Below are 23,266 nucleotides of genomic sequence, written 5' to 3'. Positions count from 1 at the left end.
CTTTTTAGTTGGGACCAGACCACATTTAGTTTAGGGTTAAATATTCCCCATTAGTAAAACAAGACCTTTCTGAGTACTCTACCCAATACCCCACAAAGTATGAGGCTTTTCAGTCTGGATAGTTGGAAGATACTATTCCCAGCTCTGTGTGAGCACCAAGCACTGTTCTAATCCCCTCAGATGGTTCTTTCTCTGGCTTCAGGAAGCTTTTCCACATGCATGCACCACAGTATTGTGCTGAATACTCTGAGGGGACTGTCCATAGATCTCTGGGTTTCTCTCTGTATAGCTTTCTCGTTTTTGTTATTCTGTCCTACAAACTCTAGCCACGCTGTACTCCCTGGACTCGTCCATCTCCTCAACCCTGGGAATCCACTGCATTCTACTCCCTATAATACCATCTAGAAACTCTCTCAAATTGGAGTAATCATTGAGCTCACCTCATTTGTTTTCCATTCACTGTTGGTCCTTCATTGCCTAAAGAAGACATTATTAGTGATTTTTGTCTTTTTTTGTTTTGTTGGTTATTTTGAGGAGAAGGTAAATCCAGGCCCTGTTATTCCAACTTCACCAAAAGTCCAGTAGAGCTGCTTTTAAGGTTAGTTTTGTTTTTTTGTAATATTCTAAAATTCCCTATAATGTACATAATATATAATGGCTTTCTTTTTAAGTCTGTTTGGAATTCCCTGAGCTTCCTGCAGCTAATGATCAGCATCTTTGAACATTTCTTGAAATTTCTCAGTTATTATCTCCTAAACTACCACTTTGGCTCTGTTCTATTAAGTCTTCTGAAATGCTAATTAAATCAAAATAATAGGCTGATAAAATTTGAATGATTTCTTTTCCTTCTAAGTTCCTGAATTTTTTCAATGCATTCATTATTTTCAATAAAAATGTGCTGAGCACCTGCTATGTGTCAGACACTGTACTAAGCAACACAGAAACAAAAATAAATAAGAAATTAAACCTGTCCTCTACAATATTTGGATACTGAAGCCTGGAAGAAGAGAGAAGGCAGACATTTATAACACAGTGTATAAGGTTTTCTGATCAAGCCACTGTGGGAACACCAAGAAAGTGTACCTATAACACAGACCTGTTGGGAAGGTCAAGTAAAAGAGTATTTCTCAGAGAAGATATCTTAGAGATAAGTAAGAATTTATATAGAATTAACATTATAACTTTGAAAAGAAAAAATTAAATAGCTAACATACTAATGAATTTTAAAAAGAAAATAGTCTACTTATACTATGTCTATATGAAATGTTCTAATAAAAATCACTGAAAACTTATGAATTCCCAAAGGCTAAACCTTAAAAGGCCCTGCATGATCTGGGCTTCTCCAGCTTCATCTCATATCATTTTCCTCCTGGCTCTCTGCTCCAATCATGCTCTTTCAGCTCCTCATATGCCATGTCCTTTCATAACTTAGAGACCTTCATACTGCTTTTTTGTGTAAAATGCTCTCATCTCACCCTTCTATGCCACTCAACCTCTACTTCAAGGTTCAACAAATGTCACTTTCTCACTTTCTCCTCTAAATTAAGTAAATTTCTCACTTTCTCCTCTAAATTAAGTAAAATATCCTTGTACACTTACTTAGCACCACAATTGCCCCTTTAATAAAACTCATCTTACTTAAATCCTTATTCAATGTATGCCTTCACCAATACTTTAGAAACTCTGAGGACAAGAACCATGACTATCTTATTCACCACTCCCTAGACCTAACACATAAGAACTCAATAAATATTGGTTGGACTAACTGATTGTACCTTTAAACTTAGGAATCAACGTACTTTAGGATAAGCAAACTGGTCTCTGAGAAGGTTCCCCTCCTGATCACCTAAGATAAGAAAGGCAATCACAGCTTTCAACGCTATCATTTCAGTTACTACTATATGACTAGAAAAATACTTGATTTTTACTTTCATTAATAAAAAATATTTGATATAGTTTTACCACTCAATAAATAAATAAAATATTTTGTAAAAAGACTTACCAAAATGTTTTTCTTATGTCGTTTCTCTTTTATATGTTTATGAGCTCCCTGGATGTTTTCAATGTGAATTAAGCAAAGTTTGCACAGATATCGGCAATTGGTATATTCTGGTGAGCGCTAAAAAAAAAAGTTGAAAACATTTTTTCAGAAAACAAAAAAAAAGTAAAATTTTTACTATATATGTGAAGGATACAACTATGTAAATATGAGACAAAAATAAGCAGTGAATGAATACTTTTTAATAAACAATTCAGTACTCATATATCCAAGAGATAGCTGTCCTTTTCAAAATAGTCATCATAGGAGATAATATACTAATTTCAAATGATATCATGATAATCCTAAATATGTCTGATACTTATCTAATATAGTCTTCAGAATCCAATGTAAGATAAGAAAGGCAGTATTATTATTTAGTCTTATTCCAACACTGTCTCAAAAACTGGTTTAAAAATTTCAGTCTTTTTGATTACCATAAAATTCACCCGAAATTGGGAATTTCAGAAGAATGAATTGCAAATATGGAAGACAATTCTAAAATCTGAGTTTTGAAAACACTCTACTCAATTACAATCACATGGGAATAAATGGATAACCTCTTGAGTTAACTACTCTGAAGGGAAAAACAATTATGACACATGAAAAGTATCAGTCACAATACTGAAATCATACTTTATATATATATTCTTGAAATAAGAAAAAATTAGTAATCCCAAAGTACCTGTTATATGCTAGGCACTATGCTAGATGTTTGACATATAATTTGTCATTTTAACTCCCCTAATAATCCAATTAGATTGGTATTATCTTCATTTTATAGAGCTTGCAACTTTCACAAGGATACAACAATATTACATGGTAGATGCTGAACTTAATTTCATGTATATCTGAATCCAAAGCCAAGACTCCACCCATAAGATGATACAAAAAAAATTTACAGAAACACAATACGAAGAACCAAGATGGCGGAGTAGAAGGATGTGCTCTCACTCCCTGTTGTAAGAACACCAGAATCACAACTAGCTACTGGACAGCCGTCGACAGGAAGACACTGGAACTCACCAAAAAAGATACCCCACATCCAAAGACAAAGGAGAAGCCACAATGTGACCATAGGAGGGGCGCAATCACAGTAAAATCAAATCCCGTAACTGCTGGGTGGGTGACTCACAGACTGGACAACACTTATACCACAGAAGTCCACCCACTACAGTGAAGGTTCTGAGCCCCACATCAGGCTTCCCAACCTGGGGGTCCGGCAACGGGAGGAAGAATTCCTAGAGAATCAGACTTTGAAGGCTAGTGGGAGCTGACTGCAGGACTTCAACAGGACTGGGAGAAACAGAGACTCCACTCTTGGAGGGCACACACAAAGTAGTGTGCACGTCGGGACTCAGGGGAAGGAGGAGTGACCCCATAGAGACTGAACCAGACCCACCTGCTAGTGTTGGAGCGTCTCCTGCAGAGGCAGGGGGTGGCTGTGCCTCGCCGTGGGGACAAGGACACCGGCAGCATAACTTCTGGGAAATACTCCTTGGCATGAGCCTTCCCAGAGTCTGTCATTGGCCCCACCAAAGAGCCCAGGTAGGCTCCAGTGTTGGGTTGCCTCAGGCCAAACAACCAACAGGGAGCAAACCCAGCCCCACCCATCAACAGTCAAGCGGATTAAAGCTTTACTGAGCTCTGCCCACCAGAGCAACAGTCTGCTCTACCCACCACCAGTCCCTGCCATCAGGAAACTTACACAAGCCTCTTAGATAGCCTCATCCACCAGAGGGCAGACAGCAGAAGCAAGAAGAACTACAATCCTGCAGCCTGTGGAACGAAAACCACATTCACAGAAAGACAGACAAGATGAAAAGGCAGAGGGCTATGTACCAGATGAAGGAACAAGATAAAACCACAGAAAAACAACTAAATGAAGTGGAGATAGGCAACCTTCCAGAAAAAGAATTCAGAATAACGACAGAAGATGATCCAGGACCTCGGAAAAAGAATGGAAGCAAAGATCGAGAAGATGCAAATGTTTAACAAAGACCTAGAAGAATTAAAGAACAAACAAACAGAGATGAGCAATAGAATGACTGAAATGAATACTACACTAGAAGGAATCAATAGCAGAATAACTGAGGCAGAAGAATGGATAAGTGACCTGGAAGACAGAACGGTGGAATTTAATGCTGTGGAACAGAATAAAGAAAAAAGAATGAAAAGAAATGAAGACAGCCTAAGAGACCTCTGGGACAACATTAAATGCAACAACATTAGCATTACAGGGGTCCCAGAAGGAGAAGAGAGAGACAAAGGACCAGAGAAAATACCTGAAGAAATTATAGTCGAAAACTTCCCTAACATGGGAAAAGAAATAGCCACCCAAGTCCAGGAAGCGCAGTGAGTCCCATACAGGATAAACCCAAGGAGAAACACACAGAGACACACAGTAATCAAACTGGCAAAAATTAAAGACAAAGAAAAATTATTGAAAGCAGCAAGGGAAAACGATAAATAACATACAAGGGAACTCCCATAACGTTAACAGCTGATTTCTCAGCAGAAACTCTACAAGCCAGAAAGGAGTGGCATGATATACTTAAAGTGATGAAAGGGAAGAAACTACAACAAGATTACTCTACCCAGCAAGGATCTCATTCAGATTTGATGGAGAAATCAAAAGCTTTAAAGACAAGCAAAAGCTAAGAGAATTCAGCACCACCAAACCAGCTCTACAACAAATGCTAAAGGAATTTCTCTAAGTGGGAAACACAAGAGAAGAAAAGGACCTACAAAAACAAACCCAAAACAATTAAGAAAATGGTCACGGGAACATACATATCGATAATTACCTTAAACATGAATGGATTAAATGCTCCAACCAAAAGACACAGACTTGCTGAATGGATACAAGAACAAGACCCATATATATGTTGTCTACAAGAAACCCACTTCAGACCTAGGGACACATACAGACTGGAAGTGAGGGGACGGAAAAAGATATTCCATGCAAATGGAAATCAAAAGAAAGCTGGAGCAGCAATACTCATATCAGATAAAATAGACTTTAAAATAAAGAATGTTACAACAGACAAGGAAGGACACTACATAACGATCAAGGGATCAATCCAAGAAGAAGATAAAACAGTTATAAATATATATGCACTCAACATAGGAGCACCTCAATACATAAGGCAACCGCTAACATCTATAAAAGAGAAAATCGACAGTAACACAATAATAGTGGGGGACTTTAACACCTCACTTACACCAATGGACAGATCATCCAAAATGAAAATAAATAAGGAAACAGAAGCTTTAAATGACACTAAAGACCAAACAGATTTAACTGATATTTATAGGACATTCCATCCAAAAACAACAGATTACACTTTCTTCTCAAGTGCACACTCTCCAGGATAAAACACATCTTGGGTCACAAATCAAGCCTCAGTAAATTTAAGAAAATAGAAATCATATCAAGCATCTTTTCTGACCACAACGCTATGAGATTAGAAATGAATTACGGAGAAAAAAACGTAAAAAACACAAACACATGAAGGCTAAGCAATACGTTACTAAATAACCAAGAGATCACTGAAGAAATCAAAGAGGAAATCAAAAAATACCTAGAGACAAATGACAATGAAAACATGATGATCCAAAACCTATGGGATGCAGCAAAAGCAGTTCTAAGAGGGAAGTTTATAGCTATACAAGCCTACATCAAGAAATAAGAAAAATCTCAAATGAACAATCTAACCTTACACCTAAAGGAACTAGAGAAAGAAGAACAAACGAAACCCAAAGTTAGCAGAAGGAAAGAAACCATAAAGATCAGAGCAGAAATATATGAAATAGAAACAAAGAAAACAATAGCAAAGATCAATAAAAGTAAAAGCTGGTTCTCTGAGAAGATAAACGAAATTGATAAACCATTAGCCAGACTCATCAAGAAAAAAAGGGAGAGGACTCAAATCGATAAAATTAGAAATGAAAAAGAAGTTACAACAGACACCACAGAAATACAAAGCATCCTAAGGGACTACTACAAGCAACTCTATGCCAACAAAATGGACAACCTGGAAGAAATGGACAAATTCTCAGAAAGGTATAACCTTCCAAGACTGAACCAGGAAGAAATAGAATATATGAACAGACCAATCACAAGTAACGAAATTGAAACTGTGATTAAAAATCTTCCAACAAACAGAAGTCCAGGACCAGATGGCTTCACAGGTGAATTCTATCAAACATTTAGAGAAGAGCTAACACCCATCCTTCTCAAACTCTTCCAAAAAATTGCAGAGGAAGGAACTCATTCTATGAGGCCACCATCACCCCGAAACCAAAATCAGACAAAGATACTAAAAAATAAAGAAAATTACAGACCAACATCACTGATGAATATAGATGCAAAAATCCTCAACAAAATACTAGCAAACAGAATCCAACAACACATTAAAATAATCATACACCATGATCATGTGGGATTTATCCCAGGGATGCAAGGATTCTTTAATATACGCAAATCAATCGATGTGATAGACCATATTAACACACTGAAGAATAAAAACTATATGATCATCTCAAAAGATGCAGAAAAAGCTTTTGACAAAATTCAACACCCATTTATGATAAAAACTCTCCAGAAAGTGGGCATAGAGGGAACTTACCTCAATATAATAAAGACCATATACGACAAACACACAGCAAACATCATTATGAATGGTGAAAAACTGAAAGCATTCCCTCTAGGATCAGGAACAAGACAAGGATGTCCACTCTCACCACTATTATTCAACATAGTTTTGGAAGTCCTAGCCATGGCAATCAGAGAAGAAAAAGAAATAAAAGGAATCCCAATTGGAAAAGAAGAAGTAAAACTGTCACTGTTTGCAGATGACATGATACTATACATAGAGAATTCTAAAGTTGCCACCAGAAAACTACTAGAGCTAATCAATGAATTTGGTAAAGTAGCAGGATACAAAATTAATGCACAGAAATCTCTTGCATTCCTATACACTAATGATGAAAAATCTGAAAGAGAAATTAAGGAAATACTCCTATTTACCACTGCAACAAAAAGAATAAAATATCTAGCAATAAACCTACCTAGGGAGACAAAAGACCTGTATGCAGAAAATTCTAAGACACTGATGAAAGAAATTAAAGATGATACCAACAGATGGAGAGATAAATCATGTTCTTGAATTCGAAGAATCAATATTGTGAAAATGACTATGGTACCCAAAGCAATCTACAGATTCAATGCAATCCCTATCAAATTAACAATGGCATTTTTTACAGAGCTAGAACAAAAAATCTTAAAATTTGTATGGAGACACAAAAGACCCCGAATAGCCAAAGCAGTCTTGAAAAATAAAAACGGAGCTGGAGGAATCAGACTCCCTGACTTCAGACTATACTACAAAGCTACAGTAATCAAGACAATATGGGACTGGCACAAAAACAGAAACATAGATCAATGGAACAATATAGAAAGCCCAGAGGTAAACCCACGCACCTATGGTCAACTAATCTATGACAAAGGAGGCAAGGATATACAATGGAGAAAAGACAGCCCTTCAATAACTGGTGCTGGTAAAACTGGACAGCTACATGTAAAAGAATGAAATTAGAACACTCCCTAACACCATACACAAAAATAAACTCAAAATGGATTCGAGACCTAAATGTAAGACTGGACACTATAAAACTCTTAGAGGAAAACATAGGAAGAACACTCTGACATAAATCACAGCAAGATCTTTTTTGATCCACCTCCTAGAGTAATGGAAATAAAACTAAAAATAAACAAATGGGGCCTAATGAAACTTCAAAGCTTTTGCACAGCAAAGGAAACCATAAACAAGACCAAAAGACAACCCTCAGAATGGGAGAAAATATTTGCAAACAAATCAACGGACAAAGGATTAATCTCCAAAATATATAAACAGCTCATGCAGCTCAATATTAAAGAAACAAACAACACAATCCAAAAATGGGCAGAAGACATAAATAGACATTTCTCCAAAGAAGACATACAGATGGCCAAGAAGCACATGAAAAGCTGCTCAACATCACTAAGTATTAGAGAAATGCAAACCAAAACTACAATGAGGTATCACCTAATACCAGTTAGAATGGGCATCATCAGAAAATCTACAAACAACAAATGCTGTAGAGGGTGTGAATAAAAGGGAAACCCTTTGCACTGTTGTTGGCAATGTAAATTGATACAGCCACTATGGAGAACAGTAGGGAGGTTCCTTAAAAAACTAAAAATAGAATTACCATATGATCCAGCAATCCCACTACTGGGCATATACCCAGAGAAAAGCATAATTCAAAAAGACACATGCAGGGCTTCCCTGGTGGCGCAGTGGTTGAGAGTCTGCCTGCTGATGCAGGGGACACGGGTTCATGCCCTGGTCTAGGAAGATCCCACATGCCGCAGAGCAGCTAGGCCCATGAGCCATGGCCACTGAGCCTGCACATCCGGAGCCTGTGCTCCGCAACAGGAGAGGCCACCACAGTGAGAGGCCCGCATACCACAAAAAAAAAAAAAAAAGACACATGCACGCCAATGTTCATTGCAGCACTATTTACAATAGCCAGGTCATGGAAGCAACCTAAATGCCCATCAACAGACGAACGGATAAAGAAGTTCTGGTACATATATACAATGGAATATTACTCAGCCATAAAAAGGAACGAAATTGAATCATTCGTTGAGACATGGATGGATCTAGAGACTGTCTACAGAGTGAAGTAAGTCAGAAAGAGAAAAACAAATATCGTATATTAACGCATGTATGTGGAACCTAGAAAAATGGTACAGATGAACCAGTTTGCAGGGCAGAAGTTGAGACACAGATGTAGAGGACAAATGTATGGACACCAAGGGGGGAAAGCCATGGGGGTGCGGGGATGGTGGTGTGCTGAATTGGGCGATTGGGATTGACATGTATACACTGATGTGTATAAAACTGATGACTAATAAGAACCTGCTGTATAAAAAAAATAAAATTAAAAAATTTTTAAAAACACAATAAATACATGTTGAATTTTAAAATATTGTTTCTAGTGTCTTACACTGAAATTGCAGCAATGCTTAATTTTTATCTCAGATTGACTTTCAATAGGCTGCAACTCCTGACAAAAAGATTCTCACTTCAGAATATAACATAATTTCCTTTAAATAGGAAACTTGCCCCAAATTTAGAAACAGTCCTGCCACAGACTAAAAATAAATACAGTCTTCATTTATAGAGTATTAACCTTACAACATCTGTATGAGGATTCCCCATTTTACTAGCAAAGCAACTAAATCCCTAGAAGTAAATAATTTGCCCAAGGCAACAAGCAAATAAGAAAATTCAGCTCAATCTAGTCATTTCAATTCTTTAGTTTAAAACTATTTCAAATCTGTCCTTATTGCAGAATGAATTAAGCCCTCACAGACTTCTTTCTCTCAGTTTCCAACCACAGCTACTTCTTAATTCACCAAGTATTTTCTGAGCTCATACTATGTCAAACATTTTTCTAGGAGGTGAGGATGATAATGTAAACAAAACAAATGAAAATCCTTGTCTTCATGAATTGACATTCTACTGTAGGAAGACAGGTAATAAATAAACAAATGTACAAAGAAATAAATAAATAGGAATGTGGGGGAGGTGTTATCTCCTTTTTAATAATAGTCATCACTTATTAATAAAATGTCTTGAGGTGAAAGACTGAGCTGTGTGGATATATGAAAAGACATTCCAAGCAGAGATAAATGTGAATGCTAAGGCCCTGAGGAAGGAATGTGCCTAATCTGTTTGCAAAATCACAAAAAGGCTACTATGACTGGAAAAGAGAGGTAAAGGGGGTCAGATGACAAGACTCCTCATAAGGACTCCAAGTTTTATTCTAAGTGTGAGGGGAAGGTATTGAAGGCTTCTGAGCAAAGAATTACAAGATCTAATTTCAAAGGGATCACTTGCCTTCTATATTAAGAATAGAAACAAGATGAGTCTAATGCCATTATGATCATACTACAATAATCCAGATGATGTTGGTTGGTTTGGTTCAAGGTAAGAGTGGTGTAAGTGGCAAGAAGCGTTGGATTCAGGAGTTGAAAGCATAAACACAGAATTCCTAAAGCCATGCATATTGATGAAGTCACTACAGCAGTCATGAGAGCACTCATTAGACAACTTTTTCAATCGTAAAATGTGAGCAGACAACGACTGCGTCTGGAATCTTTTAGTAAGAAAAGCTTGGTATAACACTGAATGGGGAGCCAGAGGCCTGAAATGACATCTCAATTGATCTCGTTTAAATCTCTAACTCTTGAGCCTGCTTCTATACCCATAAAATGAAATAATAAAAACTGCCCTACTTGGTAAAATAATTCAATTCTACAAGTAGCTAATCTTTATTTTGTGCTTAGCACATACCAGGCACTGTGTTAAGAACTTTACTTGTATTATCTAATTTAATCATCATAGCCCAATAAGCGAGGTATCATTATTTTTATCGAATCCATTTAAATGATAAAGAAACTGAGATCTGGGGCTTCCCTGGTGGCACAGTGGTTAAGAATCTGCCTTCCAGTGCAGGGGACATGGGTTCGATCCCTGGTCCGGGAAGATCCCACATCCGCAGATCAATTAAGCCTGTGTGCCACAACTACTGAGCTTGTGCTCTAGAGCCCGTGAGCCACAACTATTGAGCCCACGTGCCACAACTACTGAAGCCCGCACACCTAGAGCCCATGCTCTGCAACAAGAGAAGCCACCGCAATGAGAAGCCCATGCACCGCAACGAAGAGTAGCCCCCACTCGCCACAACTAGAGAAAGCCTGTGCACAGCCACGAAGACCCAACGCAGCCATAAACAAATAAATAAATAAAAAGAAACTGAGGTTTAAAGAGGTTAAATAACTTATCCAATATCATCTAACCAGTAAGTGACAGTGCTAGACCTAGTGACTCCAAAAGCCCATACACTTAACCACTAAGCAAACTGTTACCTTTAATTACTGACCAACTACTATGTGCAAGGCACTGTATTAGGCACAACAGTAAATAAGACAAGAAAGTCCTCAGTATCATGAAGCTTCTAGTTTCACAGAAGGGACACATGAAAAATGTTTAAAAATTCCTTTATTATAGTCAAAATATTTATTTTGCCATTAAACAAATATATCGATAAGCCTCCTTTAAAGTTTCTGTAGACCAACTAGAATAAAGATTTGTCTCCTGAACAACCAACAGATAAAAGAAAAAATTAAAGGGGAAATAAAAACGTTTCTTGAGACAAATAAAAATGGAAAAACAACATATCAGAACTTGTGGGATACAGCAAAAGCAGTTCTAAGAGGGAATTTCATAGCAATAAATGTTTACATTAAGAAGCAAGGAAGATCCCAAATAAACAACCTAACTCTACCATAAGCAACTAGAAAAAGAACTGATCCCAAAATTAGCAGAAGAAAGGAAATAATCAAAATCAGAGCAGAAATAAATGAATTAGAGATCAGACTCACAGTTATAGAGAACAAACTAGTGATTACCAGTGGGGAGAGGGAAGGGAGGAGGGGCAATAGAGGGGTAGGGGATAGAGAGGTACAAACTATTATGTATATAATAAGCTACAAGGACATACTGTACAACACGGGGAATATAACCAATATTTTTTAATAACTATAAATGGGGTATAACCTTTAAAAATTATGAATCACTATATCGCACACCTGAAACTTATATGACATACAATACTATTCAGCCATAAAAAATGAGAAAATCCTACCATTTGCAATGACATAGATGGACCCTGAAGGCATTATGCTAAGTAAAATAAGTGAGACAGAGAATGACAAATACTGTACGATCACTTATATGAGGAATCTTAAAAAAAAAAAAAAAACCCTCATAGGAAGAGAAATCAGATTTGTGGTTACCAGAGGAAGGGAGGGGAAAATTGGAGGAATATGGACAAAAGGTACCAGCTTCCAGTTATAAGATAAGTAAGTACTAGGAATGTAATGAACACTGCTGAATGATATATAAGAAAGTTGTTAAGAGAGTAAATCCTAAAAGTTCTCATCCCAAGAATATTTATTCCTTTTTTTCTTTTTTTTCTTTCTTTTCATTTTATCTATACGAGAAGATGTTAGCTGAACCTACTGTGGTAATCATTTCACAATATATGTAAATCAAACCATCATGCTATACACCTTAAATTTATACAGTCACGTATATCAATTATTTTTCAATAAAACTGGAAAAAAGTAAAAGTAGTAACCTGGGGGCTTCCCTGGTGGTGCAGTGGTTGAGAGTCCACCTGCTGATGCAGGGGACACGGGTCCATGCCCCGGTCCGGGAAGATCCCACATGCCGCGAAGCGGCTGGGCTCGTGAGCCATGGCTGCTAAGCCTGTGCGTCCGGAGCCTGTGCTCCGCAAAGGGAGAGGCCACAACAGTGAGAGGCCCACGTACCGCAAAAAAAAAAAAAAAAAAAAAAAAGTAGTAACTTGAAATTAAAAAAAAAAAAAAGATTCCTGGGCATGGAGATTCTAAGTATTTCCTAGTCAATATTTAACACTTGCTATAGGGAAATTTACTCTTCTGATCTAACAGTTTGGACTTATTCCTTCTTTAGTAGACGTTAAAAATCTACATCTTTACTCCTCAATGAGATAATCTGTAAGTACACTGCGAACCAAATACTTGATGCAATCAAAAGCAAGTTGGTAAGAATATTCTTAATGAGTATTTTAAAATTGGTAAAGAAAAACTTTAATTAACAATATACTGGATTGACAAGAGGTTTGGGATGGCATGAAAACCAAAAAGGAGCCACAAGAAAAAGAAACTATAGATATCTATGCTGGTATTGGCACACACTGATTTTACATCATTGCTAATCTAAATTCAACAACAAAATGTTTTCCATGCTTCCAAGTTTTCTTTCACCCCAGGCCATTCTTTCCTACTACTATCAAATATCCATTCCACCCCAACTTCTTCCTTCTCCCAAGAACTGACTTTTCCTGCTTCATATACTACATATCTTCCCAACCAGTCCCCTGCTTATATTCCCTGAAAATACATTTTTCACATTCCCTTTATACATGTCATACAATTTACCTACACTAGCCATTCCCTAACCCAACTCCTAGCCATTCCTTCAGACTCAGTTCCAATGTCACCTACTTATAAAGCATTCCCCAAACTGATGCCTCTATACCCCAACTCAAGTTGGTTACTCCTTTGTCTAAGATCCTATTTTCAAACAATATTGTTATTATTATTATTATTTGCTTACACGCCTTTCTCTAAGAGAAACTCATAGAAAGGCAGTATGGTGTTTTTTAAAAAACCACACATGCCCCAATTCAACTTTTTATCACCAGATCATGGCACATGAAAGGTACTCAATATTTATCTTGATAATGCACAGATCCAGACTAATTTCAAACTTAGGAAAGGGAAAGTGAGAGGAAAGACAGAACTATGTAAAACAGCAAATTGCAGGCTTCCCTGGTGGTGCAGTGGTTAAGAATCCGCCTGCTAATGCAGGGGACACAGGTTCCAGCCCTGGTCCGGGAAGATCCCACATGCCGTATGCCACAACTACTGAGGCTGCGTTCTAGAGCCTGCGAGCCACAACTACTGAGCCCACGTGCCACAACTACTGGAGCCCATTCACCTAGAGCCCATGCTCCTCAATAAGAGAAGCCACTGCAATGAGAAACCCTTGCACCAACAATGAAGAGTGGCCCCTGCTCGCCACAACTAGAGAAAGCCCATGTGCAGCAATAAAGACTCAACGCAGCCAAAAATAAATAAATTTATAAAAAAAAATAAAATAGCAAATTGCAAAAAAGACTTCCTTTTAACTAGGATCTTGTGAGACTAACTATATAATCCAAACTCTATCCTACATTATGGGCCTCTACTCCTTGATATTCCTTCCTACTTTCACAGGGTGACTACTGTCATAAATTCTATTAATGACTCAGGATTGCCTTCTTCAATTTAAATATAATCTTGTTTTTCTAAGCTATACAAAATCATACCATTTCTTTCTTTCCTTCCTTATTTATCAAGAATGATGACCTATTTCCCTGTATGCATACTAACAAATATCCCAAGTATCTATTTAAGAACAGACTGATTTATGATTCTTTCCTTCAATATCTAGCAGTGTTTTTACTGTTAAGGCTGGGAATCTGTATTTCTAGGTTAAGAAATTAATTAGTACTCAGCAACAAGATACCTATGGCTAGAACAGTTCCTAATACATAGGAGATATTCAGTAAATATGGGAGAAAAAAAGAGGAAAGAGAAAACCGAGGGGGAAAGGAGGAAGTCTGGTACATCCTGCAGTATTTGCTAATTTATTTGTCACTCCAAATAGACCGTTAACTTCTAATCGGCAGAAACTGTGCCATTTTCACCAACATATATCCCCAGTGCCTAGCACAGTATCTAGAACATAACAAGCTCTCAAGCTTATCTATTTGATAAGCGAGTAAATCAGGGGTCAGCAAACTTCTTGTAAAGGGACAAAGTTATATTTCAGTAAATATTTTATGCTTTGGTAAACAGTAGATATTTTATGCTTTGTGGTCCACATACTCTCCGTAGCAACTTCTCAAAACTCAACTCTGCCATGGTAGCAAGAAAGCAGCTATAGATAATAAGGATGGCATGGTTGTGGTTCCAATAAAACTCTGTTTATAAAAACATGAGGTATTTTACCACAATTAAAAAAAACAAAAACAAGGTGATAGGCCACAGTTTGTCGAGTCTGGGATGAATGAGTGAAGTCAGACTCACAGATGTAAGGATTTGCTGAACAAATGGAGGGAAAGAAGAAAGAGAGGGAGAGAAGAGGAAAGGAAATAGGGAAGGAAGGAAGGATGCATGATATCTCCACCTAAGGAATATAATAAGAAAAATAAAAAGAGCTGTACTTGGGAAAGAAAAGTTATGAAACATGCATTTTCCTCCAAATAACTAAAACACATAGTATACTTTTTCAAGTCGAAAGATGTGATCTCTTTCTAAGCGTTCTTCTGCTTGTTTCAAGCCTAGCCTCTGCTCAGGTGTCAATGTAGATTCATCTATCACAGTGGCATTTTCTAAATAGTCCATCTCTGAAGAATTTTCTTTATTAGATTCATCGTTCTTCATTTTACCTAGAAAAGGAAGCAATCACTTAGTTACCATCATCAGAATTGGTAAATTAAAATTTTTTTAATGAAAAACAGACATTCAATTTATACACATACAGAAAAAATATTCTTCCTTTATGTTTTCCTTCGTTGTGCACGTTGGTATACCTATGTAAGATAAAAGGAAAAGATATACATGATATCAAAATTCACAAAGAAAAATCTACTTCATGGGTCAAATGCCTATCTTCTTCCAACGAATCTATATCAAAAAAGACAAATATGACTGAGACTCACTATACAAGGGTAACATAACATAACCATTTTGTCGAATCTCTGAAGTAAATATGATATAAAGCTACTTTAAGTCCCAAAGATGACTCAATGAACCGAAGTCACTTCAGTGACTTTATCAATATACAAAAGAAGCTAAAAGAACATATATACTCCAGACCACAGACTCACATGAGGCTCCTTCTTTGCTTTCACTGAACTCATGGATATCTCTACCACACCAATATTTTTTCTTTGCTTCTCTGCCTCCTAACTAGATTGTGATCTCTTTAAGGCACAGACTATGTGCTTTCTTTTCAATCTTTGCATTTCCAGCACCTACCAATATATACTTAGAATAATAGTAGGTTCCACCACCAGTGTGATTTTTTTAAATATAAATTGAATCATGTTACTCTCTTGCTTAAAATACTTAACAGGCTCTCATGGAGTTCAGAATAAAGTTTAAACTCTTTAACATATAACACACAGTGCTTGCCCTCTTGAAGGCAGTCAACAGTTTAAATACAATAATCCCAAGTTGTAGTAAGTGCTATAGAAAAAAACAAGTAACTGAGAGGGAAACAAACTTTAGATATGGGCGTCAGGGAAGGCTTTTCTGAGACTTTAAGCCAAGACCTCAAAAAAAGAGAGCTAAGTTGTCTATATCTCTAATCTTATATCCTGCCCTAACACTTTTCACTTCATTCATACCAAATGTGCTAGAATGGATCAGTGCTACTCCAAGTATCAATGCCTGTACATGTTCTGTTCCCTCCACCATCAAGGCCCTTCCTACTTCAACTAGTTATGTTTACCTGTCCTGCAAAATTCAGTTTAAGCATCAACTGTTTCAGAAGACAGTCTGGGACTTCCCTGATAGTGCAGTAGTTAAGAATCCGCCTGCCAAGGCAGGGGACAAGGGTTCGCTCTCTGGTTTGGGAAGATCCTACATGCCGCAGAGCAACTAAGCCCATGTGCCACAACTACTGAGCCTGCACTCTAGAGCCCACGAGCCACAACTACTGAGCCCACGTGCCACAATTACTGAAGCCCATGTGCCTAGAGCCTGTGCTCCACAACAAGGGAAGCCACTGCAATGAGAAGCCCACACACCAAAACAAAGAGTAGTCCCCGCTTTCTGCAACTAGAGAAAGCCTGCGCGTAGCAACGAAGATCCAACGCAGCCAAAAATAAAATAATTTTGAAAAAAGAAGACAGTCTGATATTCTTTATATTCTCATAGCACCCGCTATTATCTCACATTTTCACAGCAATGTAATTTGTATTTATTTATCTACCTCTTACAATTAGATAATGAATTCCTTGATGCTAATGACCAGATCTTATTCAACTTTGTACCTTCAGATTTTAATACAATGCCTAGACCAGAGATGACACTTAATAATAGTGTGTTGAATAAAGAAATTGATTTGGACGTATCTAAAAGCACTTCTAAAAGTAAATGCTCATAGATAATAAACCTCTCCTCTCTGCCCTCAAAAGCCACTCTACATGCCATCTACAAGAACCCTGAAATTCACTTCTCTCTTGATAGCACTAATTTTTCTAAATAAAAATGTGTGCGCCTCTCTCTGGAGGTGATGTGTCTCCTACCACAAGAGGAGCATAACAGGAATATTATTCAGCAATGAAAAAGAATGATGTACTGCTACATGCTACAACATGCATGAATCTTAAAACATACTAAATGAAAAAAGCCAGACACAAAAGGCCACATGTTGTATGATTTCACTCATATAAAATAGGCAAGTCTATAGAGACAGAAACTAAATTAGTGGTTGGCAGTGCCTAGGAGGAGAGGGTAATGAGTAGTGATTGCTAATGGGTATGGAGTTTATTTTGGGGGCGGTGAAAATATTCATGATTTAGACAGTGGTAATGTCTACACAACTTTGTAAATACACTAAAAAACACTAAATTGTATATTTTTAAATGGCAAATTTTATGGCATGTGAATTATATCTCAATAAAACTAATATAAAAAGGTAAATAAAAAATTTAAATATGACAGGTGATAATAAGAACTATGGAGAAAAATTAAAAAGGTAAAAAGAATAAGGAGTGCCAGAGGTGGAGGTGAGGTTTGTAAATTTTAGATAAGTGACCCAGCAAAAGGCTCACTGAGAAGGTGAAGGAGGTAAGAGAGCTAGCCATATGGACATCTGGGGGAAGAGTATTCCAGGCAAAGGAAAAAGCAAATGCAAGAGCCATCAGGTGGACATTTGCCTTCACATTTGAGGAACTGCAAGGATATCATGCAGTTGGAACAGAGAGAAATGATGAGAAGCAGATAAATGAGGGCAGAGAAGTGGGGGGAGGGGGAGTGCCAAAGATCATAAAGGTCACAGCAAGGACACTAGCTTTTACTCTGATATATGGGAAACCATTGAAACATGATGAACAGCAGTAACATGATCTGAATAATTTTAACAGGATCATTCTGGCTGCTATGTTGAAGACACAAGGAAGGATGGTATAAGTGAAAGTAAGAAGATGAGTTAGGTTCTGCTGCTCAAAAGCATGATCCTGACCAGCAGCATCAGCTTCATTCCGGAGCTTGTTAGAAATCCAGTATCTCAGACTCTAGATTTTCTAAATCAAAAATCTCGGAGAATGGAGCCCAAGAATCTGAATTTTAATACAATTCCCAATTGATTCACTTTAATTGCACATTAAAGTTTGAGAAGCCCAGATCTAGTATATTCTCCCTTCAAATATTCACCAGGCTCACTCTCTCACCTCTTACCTTCAAGTGTTTGCTCTAATGTCACCTTCTCAGTGACAATTTAAATTTGAAACACCACCACCAGACACAGCAGCATCATTCCTTATGACCTTTCCTGTTTTATTTTTCTTATAAGATTTATCACTATCTAACTTATTATATACTTTTGTTGTTTACTATGTTTGTTGTCTGTCTCCTCCCACTAGAATATTAACTCTGTAAGTAAGTACAGTGTTATCTGTTTAGTTCATTGTTATATTCCTAGCAACTAGATCAGTACCTGCACATAGCGGAGATCACCCAAAATATTTACTGAATGTACAAACGGCAAAAGGAAAAATGGTGGAAGTGCTAGGTGGGAGCTAAAGTTGGACCTAATGGAGATTAATCCATTAATCTTTTGGCCACACTACACCGTTTGTGGGATTTTACTTCCCGACCAGGGATTGAACCTGGGCCCTCAGCAGTGAGAGCCTGGAGTCCTAACCACCGGGCCACCAGGGAATTCCCATATAAATCATTTTTGGTTTTTTTCGGTTTTTCTTTTTGTGGGCCACACCATGTGGCACGTGGGATCTTAGTTCCCCAGCCAGGGATCGAACCTGAGCCCCCATGTTGAAAGCGCCAGAGTCCTAACCACTGGACTGCCATGAAGTCCCTCATTCTTATTAGTTTGTTAAAACAAGTTTCCTGAAAGGACCTCTATTTGGTCTACTAGCTTCCTTAAGCTATTTCAACTTGTTCTCCATGTTAACAAATAACAAAACTGCATTTAATCGGAGAAATAATAATAATAAAGGATATTAATTGCCATTGCCTGCCTACTGTGTCAGGGACTACATGAAACTCTATTGAATTATTTCACTTAATCTTTATAACAAAGGCAGCACCATCTCCACATTTTAAAAAATGAGGAAACTTAGACATGTTTTAAAGGATGAGCAGCTTATCCAAGATTACAAAGTTATTAGGTGGGGAAGATAAGATTCAAAACCTATGAAATTTTACTCCAGAGCTCACAGTCTTAACCACCTCACTCTGTCACCTTATTTTGTCACCTTTTTAAGAAAATAATCTTTAAATCATATTTTTCACTAATTCAAGTGACCAGACCCCTGTAGCTGATCTTATGCACCAGTATTTCCCAACTTCAATCAATCACATACCGTCATGTTTAGATCTGCCATATCTAAACACTAGCAGTACTATTATTTATTTGATATTGTCTTTAAATTGACTTACTTTTTTGGGCCTTGTCCTAACATACCTATGAAATTATTAACATTTTTTCTTACATACAAAGGTACCTCTATTAAATTAAAAAAAGGGTTTGTCAATAAACCATCATCTGTGTACCACCAGAAATAAAAAGAAGCTATTTCTGAACTCTGTCAGTATTTCTCAAAGTGTGGTAAATAATGATTTAGAAATAGCTTTTTCTGTTTATACATCAAGAAAAGGTTTTATTCTTTTAGCCATACAAACATCAGGAAAAAAGACTGCCAAGAAAAATTCATTAATTTAAACAGACATGGATAATATTTATAAACAATTAAGTAACGCTAAGATCAAGATCTCATAAGAAAATGAATTTTACAATGATAATTCTCAAGTAAATTGCAACAGTGTCCTATTGAATCTGTTTCCAGTTTTGCTCCTGTCAAAGAATTTGCTGAAAAGATAAACATATATATTTGTGTATATATATATGATCACAGTGCTACCTTGGTTAAAACTCTTCAGTGGCTTCTCAAAACACTCATAATAAAGTCCAAACTGTTTATCATATCCTAAAAGGCCCTTTACTTTCCAATTCTTGTGTGCCTTTTCAGCTACATCTTTTGCCACATTCCCCCGCAAGTCCCTGTTGCAGTCATACTAAATCTCAGTCACACTTGCAGTCTCACATTTATATCATGCATTTTCTCAATCCAAAGTCTAAATACCTCAATTAAATCATGTACTTTCTCGATTCTAAGTTTTTGGCACTGAACTAAATTACCATCTTACTTATCTGTATCACCCTCACCTAACTAGAAGCTTCCTTGAGGTCTGGGGCTGTGTTTTTTTGGTTTTCCACTGTAAACACATGCGTAACATATAATGGGAACTCAATATATACATGTTTGGCGAATGAATGAGCAATGTATTACCAGGACCATTTAAAAGAAGAGTGAGAGAGAGAGAGAGACAGACAGACAGAAAGTGTGTGTGTGTGTGTGTGTGTGTGCGTGTGTGTGTGTACACATCAACTATAGGAGCCACTAAATTTGTATCTGCACAGGCTTTGTACCTCCCATAATAAATGTTTTCAACCTAAGACCCATATTACTAATGTCCTTTTTGTAGTTAAAGTAGTTAAAATCAAACTAAGGATAATCTAAAGAACATTAATATTAAAAAATCTCTCCAAAAATGTGACTTGTGGAATAATCTAATTTGTACTTACTCAAATCATCCGATATGTCTTCAGTTCCTGAAGCACTATCATCAGAATCACCAGTATTATCTGTACATGTTTGTTGCTTCTGAGATTGTTGTGAGTTTTCCAGAGCAGATTTTTCTCCCTCTGCAACATCAATATTCATTTTGTCCAGAGAAGTAAAGGAGCTTGGAATTTTTTTTCCAATCTGCTGTAATTCTGTCTGTCTCATGTTTTCTTTCAACAGTAAACTGGGTACCTTCTCAGCTTCTGCTGGTAAGCTGGGCACCTTTTCTGATTTCATCTGAGAACCAGGTGCTTTTTCTGCTCTCCTCTGTGAATTAAGTGTCTTTTCTGCTGCTGCTGCCTGTGAGCTGGGTGCCTTTTCTGTTTTCACTGGTGAATTAAGTGACTTTGGTGATTTTTCTGTTTTTGCCTGTAAACTGGGTGCCCTTTCTACTTTTGCCTGTGAAACAGGTACCTTTTCGGCTTTCACCGGTGAATTCGGTGATTTTTTTGCTTTGCAGTGACTTTGATCTCGAAGGACTAACCCCAAATCTTTAGGGCCTGGAACACTGGCAGCATTTACTTTACATGATTTAACTTCTGTTTTTTCTATACAAATATCATTTTGCTTATTTTTTTTACTACTATTCCTATTTGGAGAGTTGGTCCCAATTTCTTTTATGGATTTATCATTTCTAGCTTTCAAAGTTTGATTAGTTATAAATTTAACTGCTTTGCTTTCTTCAGAAAGAGCCCAAGCATTCTTCTTTGGTTCATGATTTTCATTTTCAGAGGTCTTAGACTCTTCCATTATTTAAAAACCTGCTTCTTTCCAACTGTGATATTGTAAAGTGGCAGATCTCCAGTAGTCTGAATTGCTTCAAATCCAGTTTAGGCAAGCAAACTATTGGATTAAAAAAAAAAAATCTGTTATTTAAAATGCAAAACGCATTTCTAAAAAATTGGTTAGACATAAGAAAAACTTTTATAATTTATTCTCAAAACTGAATAGCGGGGCTTCCCTGGTGGCCCAGTGGTTAAGAATCTGCCTGACTATGCAGGGAACAAGGGTTCGAGCCCTGGTCCGGGAAGATCCCACGTCGCGGAGCAACTAAGCCTATGCACCACAACTACCAAGCTTGCATTCTAGAGCCCACGCGCCATAACTACTGAAGCCCGCGCACCTAGAGCCCGTGCTCTGCAACAAGAGAAGCCACCGCAATAAGAAGCCCACGCACCGCAACGAAGAGTAGCCCCCGCTCACCGCAACTAGAGGAAGCCGCGCAGCAACGAAGACCCAACGCAGCCAAAAATAAATAAAAATAAAGTAAAAAGCTGAAGAGTAAAAAATAAAAATTTTTAAACTCTGAAAACTATATGAGGAGTTAAAATCCACTTAGTAAATAACAGTGAAACGCCCATTAAGGAGGTTCTAATGTAATTCTAGCACTATGACATCAAAACAAGGGAACTTCAGAAGTAAAATGCTGTTTTACATTACTCAATAAGAATTTCAACTAAAAGGGAAATAAAACCTGCAATTGATGTACCACAATTAACATAAAAGGAAATGGAACAAAAATAACACAAGAATTCCAATCTATATGCAACACAGGGAATCAGCTTATAGAAGACTAAGTGGTAAAAATAACAGAAGAACTGCAATCTATATGCAACACAGGGAATCAGTTTATAGAAGACTACGTGGTAAGATCTTTCCCACATGACTTTCCTACTAAATACTACCTATTTATACCACTAACCTACTTCTAACTTGATGCTCTAAACATGGGGAACCAACATCAACAGACTTTCTCCAGCTCTAAAGTACAAAGCAGTTTAAATAAATTCTTCTGAGGTAAGAAAATTTTAAAAAACCAACAGGATCCCAGAGTTTAGAAGTTATAGTAATATTCTGTATGATGATACATGTCATTATACATTTGTCAAAACCCACAGAATGGATATCCCTAAGAGTGAACCCTAAGGTAAACTATGGACTTTGGATGATAATGACGTGTTAATGGTGCATCCACTGTAACAAATGTACCACTCTGGTGCAGGGATGCTGATAGTGAGAGAGGCTATTCCTGTGTGGGGGAAGGGAGTTACATGGGTACTCCGTACTTTCTGCCCAACTTTGCTGTGAAACTAAAACTGCTCTTAAAGAATAATAATGTTTAGAAAAAAGATAATAGAAAGAAAAAAAATCAGAATCCGTTTTGTTCTAAAACATAATAGGAACTATTACACTTCTACCACAGAGCACAAACTATAAACAAATGAAAACAGTACATTTTGTTAAGTAATTTCTATACTAGAAATAGCTTGTATACTACATATTATGGAAATCAGGTTATTTCCGAAATATTAGCAGTAATAAACCAAGCTTACAATGTTGATTACCTTTAAGGCAATAGTTCTCAAATTTTATCATTCATTAGAATCACCTGGAAGGTCCCATTCCCAGAGTTTCTGATTCAACAGGTCTGGGATTGGGGCCTGAGAATTTGCATTTCTCACAAGTTCCCAGGTGATTCTCATATGGCTAGACTGGAAAAGACACTTGAAAAATCAATGCTCTAAGGAATGTTTCTGAAAGTAGAAGTGAAGGAAAACCAAACTCTTCTGTATAATCTTATAC

At 37.1% G+C, this 23,266-nt stretch overlaps 1 protein-coding gene across 11 annotated transcripts in view; it reads right to left on the bottom strand.

Annotated features, from left to right (window-relative positions):
- TUT4 (terminal uridylyl transferase 4) overlaps positions 1-23,266 on the bottom strand; it is a 149,605-nt gene that overhangs the window by 100,112 nt on the left and 26,227 nt on the right. For 6 of the 11 annotated variants that reach the window (XM_082833147.1, XM_082833153.1, XM_082833151.1 and 3 more), the window contains exons 2-5: positions 20,644-21,526; positions 15,290-15,340; positions 15,033-15,196; positions 2,003-2,119 (exon numbers count right to left, since the gene is read on the bottom strand). In XM_082833147.1, coding sequence (XP_082689273.1) covers positions 2,003-2,119; positions 15,033-15,196; positions 15,290-15,340; positions 20,644-21,433 — 1,122 coding nt within the window. In that variant the 5' untranslated portion in view covers positions 21,434-21,526. The remainder of the gene's footprint in view (positions 1-2,002; positions 2,120-15,032; positions 15,197-15,289; positions 15,341-20,643; positions 21,527-23,266) is intronic. The other 5 variants (XM_082833155.1, XM_082833156.1, XM_082833157.1 and 2 more) reach the window with 2 other exon arrangements.

The sequence above is a fragment of the Leucopleurus acutus genome (assembly GCF_964270905.1).
Source record: "Leucopleurus acutus genome assembly, chromosome: 2".
In the NCBI taxonomy this organism is placed as follows: Eukaryota; Metazoa; Chordata; class Mammalia; order Artiodactyla; family Delphinidae; genus Leucopleurus; species Leucopleurus acutus.
The sequence above is the reverse complement of the archived record's forward strand: the minus strand, read 5'-3'. Positions and strand labels throughout refer to the sequence as shown.